The sequence below is a fragment of the Leptonotus elevatus genome, chromosome 11 (assembly GCF_054856555.1).
Source record: "Leptonotus elevatus isolate MCC_2025b chromosome 11, RoL_Lele_1.0, whole genome shotgun sequence".
Lineage (NCBI taxonomy): Eukaryota > Metazoa > Chordata > Actinopteri > Syngnathiformes > Syngnathidae > Leptonotus > Leptonotus elevatus.
In genome coordinates, this window is record NC_141249.1 from 10062499 (window position 1) to 10075333 (window position 12835).

At 39.4% G+C, this 12835-nt stretch overlaps 1 protein-coding gene across 5 annotated transcripts in view; it reads left to right on the top strand.

The window, feature by feature from the left end:
* LOC147165761 (arf-GAP with coiled-coil, ANK repeat and PH domain-containing protein 2-like) overlaps nucleotides 1–12835 on the top strand; it is a 33757-nt gene that overhangs the window by 14889 nt on the left and 6033 nt on the right. For 2 of the 5 annotated variants that reach the window (XR_015096516.1, XM_086089696.1), the window contains exons 9-22: nucleotides 3298–3372; nucleotides 4212–4223; nucleotides 5277–5330; nucleotides 6774–6886; nucleotides 7183–7234; nucleotides 7566–7666; nucleotides 7875–7980; nucleotides 8274–8482; nucleotides 8933–9002; nucleotides 9196–9290; nucleotides 9647–9849; nucleotides 10343–10444; nucleotides 11460–11552; nucleotides 12131–12363. Coding sequence is in view for 4 of the 5 variants with exons in the window: in XM_086089696.1 (XP_085945822.1) it covers nucleotides 3298–3372; nucleotides 4212–4223; nucleotides 5277–5330; nucleotides 6774–6886; nucleotides 7183–7234; nucleotides 7566–7666; nucleotides 7875–7980; nucleotides 8274–8482; nucleotides 8933–9002; nucleotides 9196–9290; nucleotides 9647–9849; nucleotides 10343–10444; nucleotides 11460–11552; nucleotides 12131–12363 (1518 nt within the window). In the remaining variant the exon portion in view is untranslated. The remainder of the gene's footprint in view (nucleotides 1–3297; nucleotides 3373–4211; nucleotides 4224–5276; nucleotides 5331–6773; nucleotides 6887–7182; nucleotides 7235–7565; nucleotides 7667–7874; nucleotides 7981–8273; nucleotides 8483–8932; nucleotides 9003–9195; nucleotides 9291–9646; nucleotides 9850–10342; nucleotides 10445–11459; nucleotides 11553–12130; nucleotides 12364–12835) is intronic. The other 3 variants (XM_086089700.1, XM_086089698.1, XM_086089699.1) reach the window with 3 other exon arrangements.

A 12835-nucleotide genomic window follows, 5' to 3' on the forward strand; every position in this document is an offset into this window, starting at 1 on the left:
TCACATGGACTGGCTGCACATTTTTCAATTTTAGAACTGCTCACTAATAATTACTTCAATAATGATTCTGTCACTTATTTTTCTCAATTCATTGATGAATCCGATAAAAAAAATTCTACACAAATTTCCTTCTTTTTATTTTTATAAAAAAAAACAGGACATTATTTCAAATTGACAGTGCAGAAAATGCACAAGCTGTCAGGCGTTGTGGAATCCAAAAGCAGACCCAAACAATTAGAACAAGTTTCACAGAGTTTATTGAACAGAAAAAGAATAGTACGATAACGTGAATAAACCCAATCAAACAAAAATCAATGTGACAAAAGATTGACATGAAAACAAAAACACTGTCAAACAACTAAGCAATGTGGATAGACTACCACGGGTGAAGGATAACAGGAACAGACCAAAACAGAGAACAAAAATACACACACAGTGTAAGGAAACCAATAACTGAAAATCACAGTAGTACTTACTGGCTGAACAAGACAACGCGGGAACAAGCACGAGAGTATGCAAATGCCGACGTACTGGCGACAAGCAAGCAACCAAAAATAACTTGCCATCTTCCTCCTGTGTGTCCTGCGCCAAAATGCCCAGCAGGTGTGACGCAGGAGACTCCGCCTCCGTCACACTTCAAGTAAAACTGCAACTGAAAGAAAAACAGCAACGGGTGACAACAAAACAAGATTGTGACACAAACATATATTATGATTCACTTTTTGGTCTGGTGTGTAGCATACAGTGTGAAGGAAAGGGGAAGAGGATGCTACACTGCACACAGGCTAGTCTATTTGGCTGCGGGTGAACAGTTTTTGTGATCATTGAAAGGCATTGATCGACTAATCCCGATCAGGTGCATTTCCTGGGAAATTGTCCCAAAAAAACGATTGGTGGACGATCGATCAGGACACCACTATCCACAAGTTGTCCCGCCGCCACCGCTTTTCCTGTATGTTAAATGCAGAGGATAATGTATGAAAATTGTAACATGATTTATATTGTTGTTTATCTTAAGTTTGTGCAAATATTCTTGCCAGTTTAATGTACTACTGATAAAGGTATATCAACAGTGTGGACAACAGATCACATACAAACTTGGAGATATCCTGAGTGAAGCAGAAGCAGCTGACTAACTGTAAAAATGTTTACATACCAATACCGTGTGGTGGATAAACAGTCATTATTATGTATGAGAGGAAATGTGTAGTTTATTATAACAGCATTTCTCTTCATGGGCTCATTTAGATTTTGTCTAAAGCAGAGACTGTATTTGAGTTCTCTAAAATAAGAGGCCCCTAGTTTATAGTGGCATTATTGGAATTAATATTTCTCTGTAAAGTGAATCTATGTGCGTCCTATGATAAACAGCCCTCCCTCTTCACCCGTGTGTGACTTTGAGATGGTGATCTCAGTAGAATGAGGAAGAAGGCAGCTCGAAGGTTTTCCCACCGTCAGTCTCACTCGAGTTTCGAGTCAGCTGAGAGAATGCGATGGAGAAACCTAAGAATGATACATTACAAGGAATGGAGTACTTTTTGTTTTTAAAGAAGCACGGACCAAATTGTGTTTCTGTGGCAACAAGAGAGAAGGCTCATTTGTGAGTGAAATTGAATTGTGAACAGTTCAAACAGCATTCCTCTAAACTGGAGTGGTGAGACAAGTGCTGTTTTTAGCTCTCGTGCTGAAATTGGCACCATCCTTCACAAGAAAAAAAGAAGCTTTTGTTGATTCATAGTTAGGACAGGATGAGAGGCGGAGTGTAATCTTCCATAGTGATCGACGGAGAAGGAAGAGGCACATATGGAAACGCGTGGCTTCAACCGTCAAAGGACAGAAGAGGAAAATTGGGAGAGGAAAAATTCAACCATGAAGCCTAACCCTGTTGAGTGATTGTGGAGGCCTGCATACACACCGATCTTAGATCTGTGTGAAAGTGAGAAGAGGGGAGAATCAGCATCCAAACAGTTAGAAGCAAGGACAAGAGGATTAACTGGCTTTCTATCATGAAGCTGAAGAAAGTGGAGCGCCTGTGCAGGGAGGTGTGGAGGAGCTGTCAACAGGTCTGTTGTCAATGTATGATGACTAAGGGCAGGAAATTCAAAATTTCACTAAAAACATCAAATATTGCTACTGCTTCCATTTGATATATTATTGTGGATAGGTGAGGAAATGAGACATGTAAATATATCTGCTATCTTAGTATAGCAAAAGCGGTAATACTTATCATATGTATGTACAGATGTCGGGATATGAGTTCAATTCTGTCATTACAATGAGAATGCTTTGCAGACATGAAACATTGTTGTTACGGTGAGTCAATCTCTGAAAGTGTGCGTGGAGCTCTACATGCAATTGAATAAAATGTATGCAGATAGATTATCTGGACTGGACTGGACTGGACTTGTTGTTATGGTTGTGACAGCGGGAAAATATTTCCCATCTGATGCTATCATACTCTTGCTCTGCCGTCCACCCATTTCCTGCCCAAACAACACTAAAGCCAAAGCCCCCCCCCCCCCCCCCAAAAAAAAACCATTTTATTTTATTTTCTGTTACACAGATAGTTATATGGTTTTAATATCTTCCTCTAAAATAACATATGTTATGATATAATGGATTTGTCATAGTATTAAAGTATATAAAATGCTCCTTCCGGAAATGAAATGGTTGTTCCCTTCTCCTATATTTCTAAAGTGGATTTTGTGTGCAAATAAGTAATTTTCATGTCACAACACTTCAAAATTATTCACATAAATGTTGCTTTAAAATATTTTGTGTCAGCATTAATGTGAGTCCTTCTCACCTCTTCATTTTGCCCTCTTTACTTATTGACCTGTCGTGAGAGAATGATGCTTTTGTCTTGCTTTCTGATTTAGGTCGCATTGTGGCAACAAATTATGAATAGACTTGAAACGCAACGCCTTGAGGCAAACTGGCATATTTGTGGCATCCCCTATGACAGCAGGCATTTGTTGCTTTCCTCTCTCTTCGAAGAATCTTTTTTTTTTCTATCATTCATTTCCCACCTGATTTCACACAAGATTAATCCTTTGCTGATGACAGTTTTGCTTGTTGGAAAAGGATTATTTTATCTAATTTATGTTCTAACCTAAAATCTGTAACGAGAATATGATGCATCTGTTTTCCATTACAATTGTTTAACCATTTTCGTATTAAGCATTAGAAATTATCTGTTACAAATAATAGTTTTTGTAAAATCTCATATTGATTGTTTTAGAGATTGACTTTGATCAGGTGGTTTAGCATACCTGACTAATCTGTTATCCTCTGCAGTTGGACCAGCTGGTGGTGGATGCTGCCAAAGAGAAGCGGGACATGGAGCAAAAACACTCCACCATCCAGCAAAAGGTACACTTTTGTGTAAAATATGCTCCTGATTTCATTCCATTTTAGGACAAAGTCATTCAAATAGCAGTCAAATAATTGCACCATCAATGAAACGTGCTCCGTTAGGAATGATGCCCTACTTCAGTAACATGGCCCCTGCCCACAAATAAGCATGAATAGACTTTGCTTGACGTACTCTTTACTATTCTTAGCCTGGGTTTTAATGGTTTCAGTGATGTAAAACCACCAGAAACCTGTAATCTTGCTGGCCTTGTGTATGCATTTATATGTGTGTATTTACTTAAAAGTTATTTTCAATGCAAGGAAAATGTAAGTTGTCTAAGACAAGATGTCAACCACTGACCGTACACTGAGGTAATTGAAGTAGTACGTCACCCTCAGGTCAGGTGTATGTAATGTGATAACTCATGATGATCTCAACGACACACCGATACACTGAACGGCAGGCATATCAGTTAAGTGGGTTATATAGTAATTATGTATGTGGTAGCACTGAAAATACAAAAAAATACACACAAAAAATATATTACTACTGTATTTGTCTGTTAGTGGATTATTTTGGTTATATGTTTGTGTCGAGGTAAGTTGGTAGGTCGGTAGGTACAGTATATATTTTGCATATGTTCACATTTTCATCGTATTCCGTTTCTGTCGTCTTGGCTCACTAGTTGTGTTGTTTGCATATCCACTCTTTCTTCCCATGCCAGTTCATGTCAGTACATTAACACATCTCCTCTTCCTCCTGTTTTAAATGTTGTCTGTCTGCCAACACTGTGTCTATACCCTCCTAACAAATTGTCTGATCCTCTTTTTCTCAATTTATCTTCTACTCACTTCAGGCTGCTTTACAGGTAAGCAATGTTTGGTCACATTTTTCCCCACTTTGACTCCCTTTCCATGCCTACAATTTGTTTCTTGGACAAAGGACAAAAAACTAGAAACGCCTACCTAACGTTAAGGGCTTTGTAGAACACAAGCATTTTATTTAGCAATTTTCTCACACGATCACCAAAACTGATTGACGAGTTATGTTATGACATTTTTTCTTCATAGAATGAATTGACTTTGGGCATTAACAGTTTCATTTAAGATGATGTTATTATTGGAACCTGAAAACCTTTATGATACAGATTAAACAGAGGATACCTGTTGGGATATGTTATAGTCATCTGTAACCATATGATTTGATTTCATTTCTGGACATTTCAATACTCAGAAGTCCTTTAGAGGAGACATCCACTATTTTGTGAATCATTCCCACTGTGTGCATTACTCACCCATGACACTATGGTCACATGGGAAAGAGCATGGTTGCTTTCATGAGGGCACAGCTTGGAAAGTGTGGAAGAGTGTGTGGCTTGTAACCTAAATAGCATATAAATGTTTGATGACTGAGCTATTTAGCACGGTCTCCTTTAATATTGGATGTCCGACACACACACAAACAGGCACACAGGTGACCTTCAGAAGCCTCCAGAGGAGGAGCAGTAGCAGTGGCTGTGACAGAGTTTTGACAGAAACACACACACACACAGCCAGAGGAGGAGTTAGTTGCATTTGTTTAGGAAATGGGCATGCTGCTTAGAGATGCTACACTTCAAGCTTTTGATACAGAAGACTTCTTGACCTTTATAAGGGAATCGCAAAAGATTGTCTGCACTTGACAGGATTGACGAAAATGAAGATTTTTAGTCGTTTCCACTATGTTTGGTATCTGGTGAGAAAGCCTGCGGTGTGCATTTGTGTGCATCTCTGTTCATATTTTATGTTGAGCCTGTGCCCATAACTGTTAAAACTGTTAAAATGTATGTATTTCATTCAGCTTCGGTTTTCTATTCTATCTTCGTATCTTTATCAGGGCCAAGAAGCACACGTTTCTTTTCTTTTTGCTGTGTGACATTTAGGAGGTGACGGAGTACGACTCAGACCACCGAAACTTTTGTGCTTGGAGGTCATCCGTACGTAGTATCACTGCATTGATTTCTGTTTGGTTTACATCTTCTAACCCAACATGTCACCATCTCGTCTTTGCCGCACTAACCAACCAGGACTGCATTGCAGTGTTTGTGTACCTGATTGCACCCACGACTTCCCTTTCATTTAGGACTGCTTCATGTAGATGTCTTCATTTTGCAGCATGTTTTCTTGTGATGTCTCATTGTTTTGGCATTTTGGTGTGAAGCCATGTCATTGGATGCATTTATTCTTTGGTCTCAATAATTAGTAGTGTCCATGTATAAGTGTGTGTGTGTGTACACGGCTCAGACCTGAGTTATTTTTGAGCAGTCTCCTCATTCAGCCTAACTTTACCCTTCTGTAATGGTCCACCAGCAAAGTAATTGTGTCCCTTTTAATCAAATGGTGACAGGTTGAATGTATGTAGGACTTTCACCATTACTTTCCTTTTCAGGACCTTTGATGTGCACCCAAAAATAAACCCCAGTTGTCCTAGTGTTTGTCATAATGACCATGATATTCACCTCTGCGTGTGTTATGCAATGGTGGCTTGACTGGGTTGAGGGTTCTAATAACATTTAGGCTCTTTCTCGGATTACTTTCATGGAACTCAAGACTACAGCATGAACCAATGCTCACTGTTTGGGATAAAGAATGGACTCAATTTCAGATGAGAGTATTGATGATATGCATTAGTGACGCTTAAATCAAAAACGTATCTTTGTCAGATCCCTGATTATTTGTATAATAATTGTCAGAATAAATATTTTTTCTGAATCGAGTCTTCGGATAAAGCTTCAATTCAATTAACAGGAATGCAGGCCAATCATTTTTTTCCAGTGACCTCTTAAAAGTTATTTTGGGTGAATGGACATTGGAAAAAATTCTTGACATAATTTCTCCAACAATAGTATAGTTGGGAGTGGATGCTGCAGACCAACTCTATCACTGGTGGATGTCACGGCCAGGGTTACTTTTGTCCATGAAGTGTAGCTTACCATAGCTGTAATTGGTTGACAGATCACTTGCCTTTGATGTAAGCTGAGTCCTCAAGGATACACGTACTTGCACACAATGCATGCATCCCAGTGTTCAGTGTCATTTGAAGCGGTTGAATCTGGAGGGATTTTATCACATGCAGTGTAACAATAGATCACTGAGGTAGCATACGAACACAGTGGAGGTCCCATGACAACACATCAGTTTGTTTGACAACACTATTGGAAAATGGGTAGATTTGAGTAAATATTTTGTTTATCACCAAACCAAACAACCACTGAGGCCTCTCTGAAAGGCATCTTGACAAGACACAGGCTCACTCATCTCTTTAGAAAGCAGTCAGTCACACCAATGTTTTCGCAACGATTACGTGTCTTGTTTTGTTTTCTTACTTTGTCCTGCTTTTCATTCATCACTTCCTTTCCAACGTTTCCCTCCACGTGCAGGACTTCTCAAATGACGACACCAAGTTGGAATACAACGTGGACGCAGATAATGGCATCGCCATGGAGGGTTATCTTTTTAAGAGGGCCAGCAATGCCTTCAAGACATGGAATAGGTATGAGACGACCACTTCAGAGAGTATGAATATGGACTCATGAACAATTTGAGACTAGTGTTGTGAGTCAAAGCTTGATTTGGACCTCTCTTTATAATTGAAAATATATATAAAACATTGATATGATATATTTATATTGGCATTTGTTTGAGTGGCATGGATATGATAATGACGCCTCACCACACCATTTATTTTGAATTCCAAAGTATGAATGAATTTGCAATTGTCTTTTAAAACAGAGTAAGCCTAACAACGGTATGGAATTCCCCTGCTAACAATCTGTCATCCCTTTGCAGACGATGGTTCTCCATCCAAAACAATCAGCTGGTTTACCAGAAGAAATTCAAGGTATGTCAAGTGATTCCCAGGACGCCAACCTCAACTAGTAGACATGCATGCCTGTTGCTTATTTCGAGTGTATAATAGAATGTTTCAGCATTAAATATATGCTATCTGCAATTCCAGACTGATCATTTGCGTGACCATTCAAGGGATACATTTGTCATCCGTTAAGGTTTATTGTGAAAGGGAATAGCATATAATTTTGAATTCTACCTCTCACCTGACGCATGGTTGAATGGCTGCATGTTACCTTTCTTTGTTCAACCAGGCACACTTAACAATTCTAAAGAAAGATATTTGAATTTGCAATACCTACTGTTTTCTTTATTTGCCCCAGGACAACCCGACAGTGGTCGTAGAAGACCTGAGGCTATGCACAGTCAAACACTGTGAAGATTTAGAGAGACGCTTCTGTTTCGAGGTGGTGTCACCCACCAAGTAAGTGCACATATGAATGCACTGCACACAAACAAATCAGTCTATAGTGCAGCACTGCAGCCACATTATTTTTTTAAGCCCTACTTGTCACTGTCAGTTTTAATGAGCACAGGAATATGCAAAAGTAGACCGGGCATACACACACTGAGCCACATGTTTGTGCATATTAAGCAGGCAGCAGTTGTGTGACTCTTGTTTTTCTCAACAGGAGCTGTATGATGCAAGCCGACTCTGAGAAGTTGCGACAGGCGTGGATCAAAGCAGTCCAGAACAGCATCGCCACTGCCTTCCGTGACAAGGGAGATGAGGCTGAGGTAAAAAAAGAAAAGAAAATTGTGCCAAGGCTGACTGGCTGGAAGGAAGATTTACATTTTTAGAACACATATGGCTGGTGTTAGGCAGAATCCTCCTTTCTCCAAAACCATCACTTTTGAAGAAACTACAACAAACATGACTTGAGGGGAAAATGTGATGGAATAATATCAGCAGTAATGACTTGTAATCTGTACTTGTGTTCATTTGGGCACTGACAATCTTGAAGTGTCATAATTCGTCAAGGACCATCTCAACAAACCATGAGTGTTTCTTTGCTGTGTTACCACCACAGAAGCTGGACAGGAAGTCTTCCACATCAACAGGGAGTTTAGACTCTAGTGGGGAGTCCAAGGAGAGATCACTAAAAGGAGAGAGCGCCCTGCAGAAAGTCATTGCCATTCCGGGCAACGCTTGTTGCTGTGACTGCGGCCAGCCTGATCCACGCTGGGCTAGCATCAATCTCGGCATCACCCTTTGTATCCAATGCTCTGGAATTCACAGGTAAAAAAATATCGGGTTGTATAAACTTGAAATCATTCGTGATATCTTTGTGAAAACATTGCAATCTCCTTTTGAGGGAGTTTATAAAACATAATCTTACTTAGAAGAATATTCAGGTTTTTATTTTATCATTAAATTCAAATAACTTGCAAACATAGAAATGTAACATCTAGTGTACTATCTGGAGTTAATAACACCAAATCAAAATCTCAGTTATTCATCATACCAAAAATATGCAATATGCACAAAGCCCCTCCCTACCTTATTTTAATGATTACTAATGGAATCATCATGATCAGTATTTTAAGCATCCAATACAGTATTTTTAGGAGATTAAAATAGCTATATTGTTTAATACCTTCGCAACGCATTGAACAGCATGTACTTTCCTGGCCAGTTGTAATCAACATTGTGTGATTTATTTATTTTTCTTCTTCGTTCTATCTGCAGAAGTCTGGGCGTTCATTTCTCAAAGGTCCGGTCGCTAACTTTGGATTCATGGGAGCCAGAACTGCTTAAGGTGAAGAGCATTAATGTTCATAAACAAATGCACAAGGCCCTTCTAATGTACACTGTTCCTTTACATTAACTACCTTTAATTAAATTTCAACTAAGCATTCTTTCTTTCTTATTTCATGGTGCTTAACAAGTGTAGGATCTATTCAACCAAAAAGTGCTCTCACTCCCCCTCTCTTTTAACCCATCTTTCACAGCTAATGTGTGAACTTGGCAATGGAGTTATTAACCAGATATATGAGGCTCGGCGAGAGGAGCTGGAAGCAAGAAAACCACAGCCAGGAGATCCAAGGTATAATTTTTAACAAGAAGAAAGATAATCCTATTCCGTACTAATTCTCTGACTGAGTATGCAGGCTTTTGACTTGACTAATTCTTATCATGTATTTATCAACTGTAGAAGGTGTGTCAGTCAAGACATTGCCCCTAAGCAAGGCATATGTATCCAATGAGATATCAACCATAGACCAGTCAAAGCCCATTAGGGGATATTTACATGATTGCTATCATATATTGGGATGTATTATCCGACATTACAGTTTTGCATTTGGTATCAGGCAATATGTATCAATCAGTTTTCAAATACAACTTAATACTACTTAATGCTTTTGATTTATGAATTTTCTTTTCTCCTTTTTATTTGACCAGACATGAGGTAGAGGCCTACATCAAAGCCAAGTATGTGGATCGCAGGTTTGTGCGCAGGCCGTCTGATGAGGAGCTTCGGAGCAAGGTGGTGTCCCTCAGCAAACAGGAGAAGAAACTTAGCAGCAGCACCGAGCACCTGCCACCGAGACCGCCGCCACCCACCCCCAAACTTCGACCTGGTTCCAACACCTCTGGACAGTCAGGTCAGTGGAATGATGCACCCTTGGCCAACAATGATAGTTGTATTAATGCAGAAATTGATTGTCGTGAGGTCTGCGGGTGATCGAGATGATGACATTAGCACATCATTTTAAGATTAAGAGTCACTCTTCCTTCCCTCATCGCAGCCTGTCCTATTCCCTTGCGCTTAATGTGTTTTTTGCACTGTTGTGAACAGGCCTTTTGGCATAGTGTATGTTCTCTGTGAACAGCATATGTCTAAGCTCTGTTTGCCTCCCATTGCCTCTTGTAGTCTGCCTCCTCCAGTGTCAGCCAAGCAACTACTGTAACTTATTTCTGCCTTCACTCTTTCTTTCACTCTTTGTCACACTTTCTCTCCTCCCCTGGCTGTTCTTTGCTACTGGACTAATACCTGCTCCCCCCGCCTACCTTAAATCGCCGAACCCACCCACCCTGCCTTTCAAACCCTGTGCTACTCAATATTCCATTCCCCAAATCCCATCATCCCTTGCGTAGCTGTCGCCAGTGGCTCGGAGGCCCGGCGGGACTCTCTCTTCTGTCCTGACGAGCTTCATTCGCTCTTCTCCTACTTTGACAACTCCTCCAAGCTCAGGAGCAGTAAGTATTCAATGTTAATGTTTGGCCTGCTTCTCCATCCCATTTGTCCATTTGGCTCTTGCTAATTGGAGGCTGTGATCCTAACAACCTTTCATCCTCTCGCCTTCTCCTTCCTCATCCAGACCCTACTAACAAGAGGAATTCTTTGTGTGAAGAGAATTATTCCGTGTTGTCTTTTTCCTTGGGGAGGGAATGATGCTCACAACACTGTTGTGGTTCCCTGATTGATATACAATGTCTTCATGTTGTCATGTAGAAACTTGGTTTGGGGGATCTGTCCTCATGCATCCTGTCTTTATATGTAAACAATGTTAATATCAATAATTATTATTATTGTTTTGTTCATGGACCTATAATAACACAAGATCACCTTACAGTGATAGTAAAATCAGTGTTAAATTAACACATAAAATCACAAATGTCTAATATCATTAACTCATTAGCTCCCAAAAACTTATAAATAAGTACTTTTTAAAATGTTTTAAATGTCCCAAAGATGTATTTAAGTTTTTTTATGCTAGAGCATACAGAAGGCTTTGATGCAGCACAAAATGGTTAAAGCAATGGTAATTATTACAAAAACAGCCAGCAGGTGGCAGCAGAGCCAAAGATATCAACCAGGGCCATGTTGAAAATAAGCTGATTTACCCGCAGTTCTAAGCAGATTTGTGAATAATGATGAAACTTAGATACATTCTAATGCTTATTGCTGTAAAACGGAAACAGATAGAAATATACATTTTTTCCTGATGAAAGAAGAGACGAATCTTTCTTTTGGTGGGTTCCATGTTTTTATAGCAATAGAACGCAAAATAGCTGGGAGTGAATGAGTTAATAATAATAATAATAATAATAATAATTTTGTTGAAAATACTCAAAAGTCTTTAAAAAAGACAGAAAAAAAATTAAATATGGTATCTAAAATTGAACTTACTAAAATAAGTCAATCAAACATAATTTTTCAGGTTGTTTTACATCTGTGTTCCTCATTGATGGTCTTTTTTTTTCTCCGCAGTCAAGAGTGCAGACAGTGGAATCCAGCAGAGTGCTGATGGCAGCAGGGAAATGCTGGCCACCACTCCCTCTAATAGTAGTTTGGCAGATGCAGGTAAAAAACATGCGGTCAGACTTCTCATAGTCCATTAATTCTAACCTAAACTAAAGCCATAATCACACAAACATGGGCATTTAAGAGAACAAAAACATTTATATGTGGTCTAGCTTTTTTATTAAAAAAACAACAACTTTTATAATACCTTTTCTTTGAATTGTGCAATATGATCTCATGTAGCAAAAGCATCTATGTTAGGTTGATTGAAGGCTCAAAATTGTACGTAGGTGTGAATGTGAGTGTGAATGGTTGTACCGGTATGTCTGCCATTGGCCATGTGGACCCTCCATTTGACTGGCTACCAATTCAGGGTTTACTCTGCCCCTCGCCCAAAGTCAACTGGAATATTCTCCAACTCCTTAGCCTCCTTAATGGGGAAACGATAGAAAATTGATTGCTTAAACTGTATTTAATAATAAAATGTTTCTAAAAAAAAAAGTTTTTTTAAATTCTAAATCCCCTACATTTTTGCTTCAAAAATATGTTTACTCTCAGGTTGTGGAAATGTCTTAAATTAAGATGCTATGATTCATTCAGTTTTAAAAGAATGTAAATATTTTGTCTTTATTATTAAGATGTTGCTGAGACTCCGCCCATGCCCATGCCAGCCACCCTGCCTCCACCATCGCCTTGCAAGGAGACGGTGTTCTACGAGCCCAAGGAATACAGTTCAGGTCTTCAGCTCTACTGGGCTTCTTATGCCCGCAGTCTACCTGATATGGCTGAGGCCCTGGCACATGGAGCCCAAGTCAACTGGGTCAACACGGAAAGCGACAAGAGGACACCGCTCATCATGGCCGTGCGGGGGGTAAGCTTCATCAGCTCATTGAAATACAACTCAAATCTCAATTTGTAAAAATAAATCGTGTGTGTGTTTTAGAGCTCGGACTCGCAGCCAAAATCCGCATTCGCTATTCATTTACCGTTAAAGCTGCGAATCTCAAATCAATTCGAATGGGTTACTTATTGTACGTTTGACGAAAGACGCATGATAGTCTAAAAAATCACAAATCTAATTTGATCACAATAGTAAAATGGAGTGCACTTACAGTATAATATATAGCGCTTGTTGTCCAAAGCGCTTTACCAAGTCTCGTATTCACTTTTTATGTATTTATGTATTTATTTATTTTTTTACATATCTCAGTGTAACAAAATATGCGGCCAATGCTGCTGTCAGACCGTACGCGAGCTAAGTGTTTTCAGCCATGGGAAGGTTTTCCTTTTTAGTTTAAAATGACTTACCGGTACTTTAACCTCCAGGATCTCTTGCCTTACAC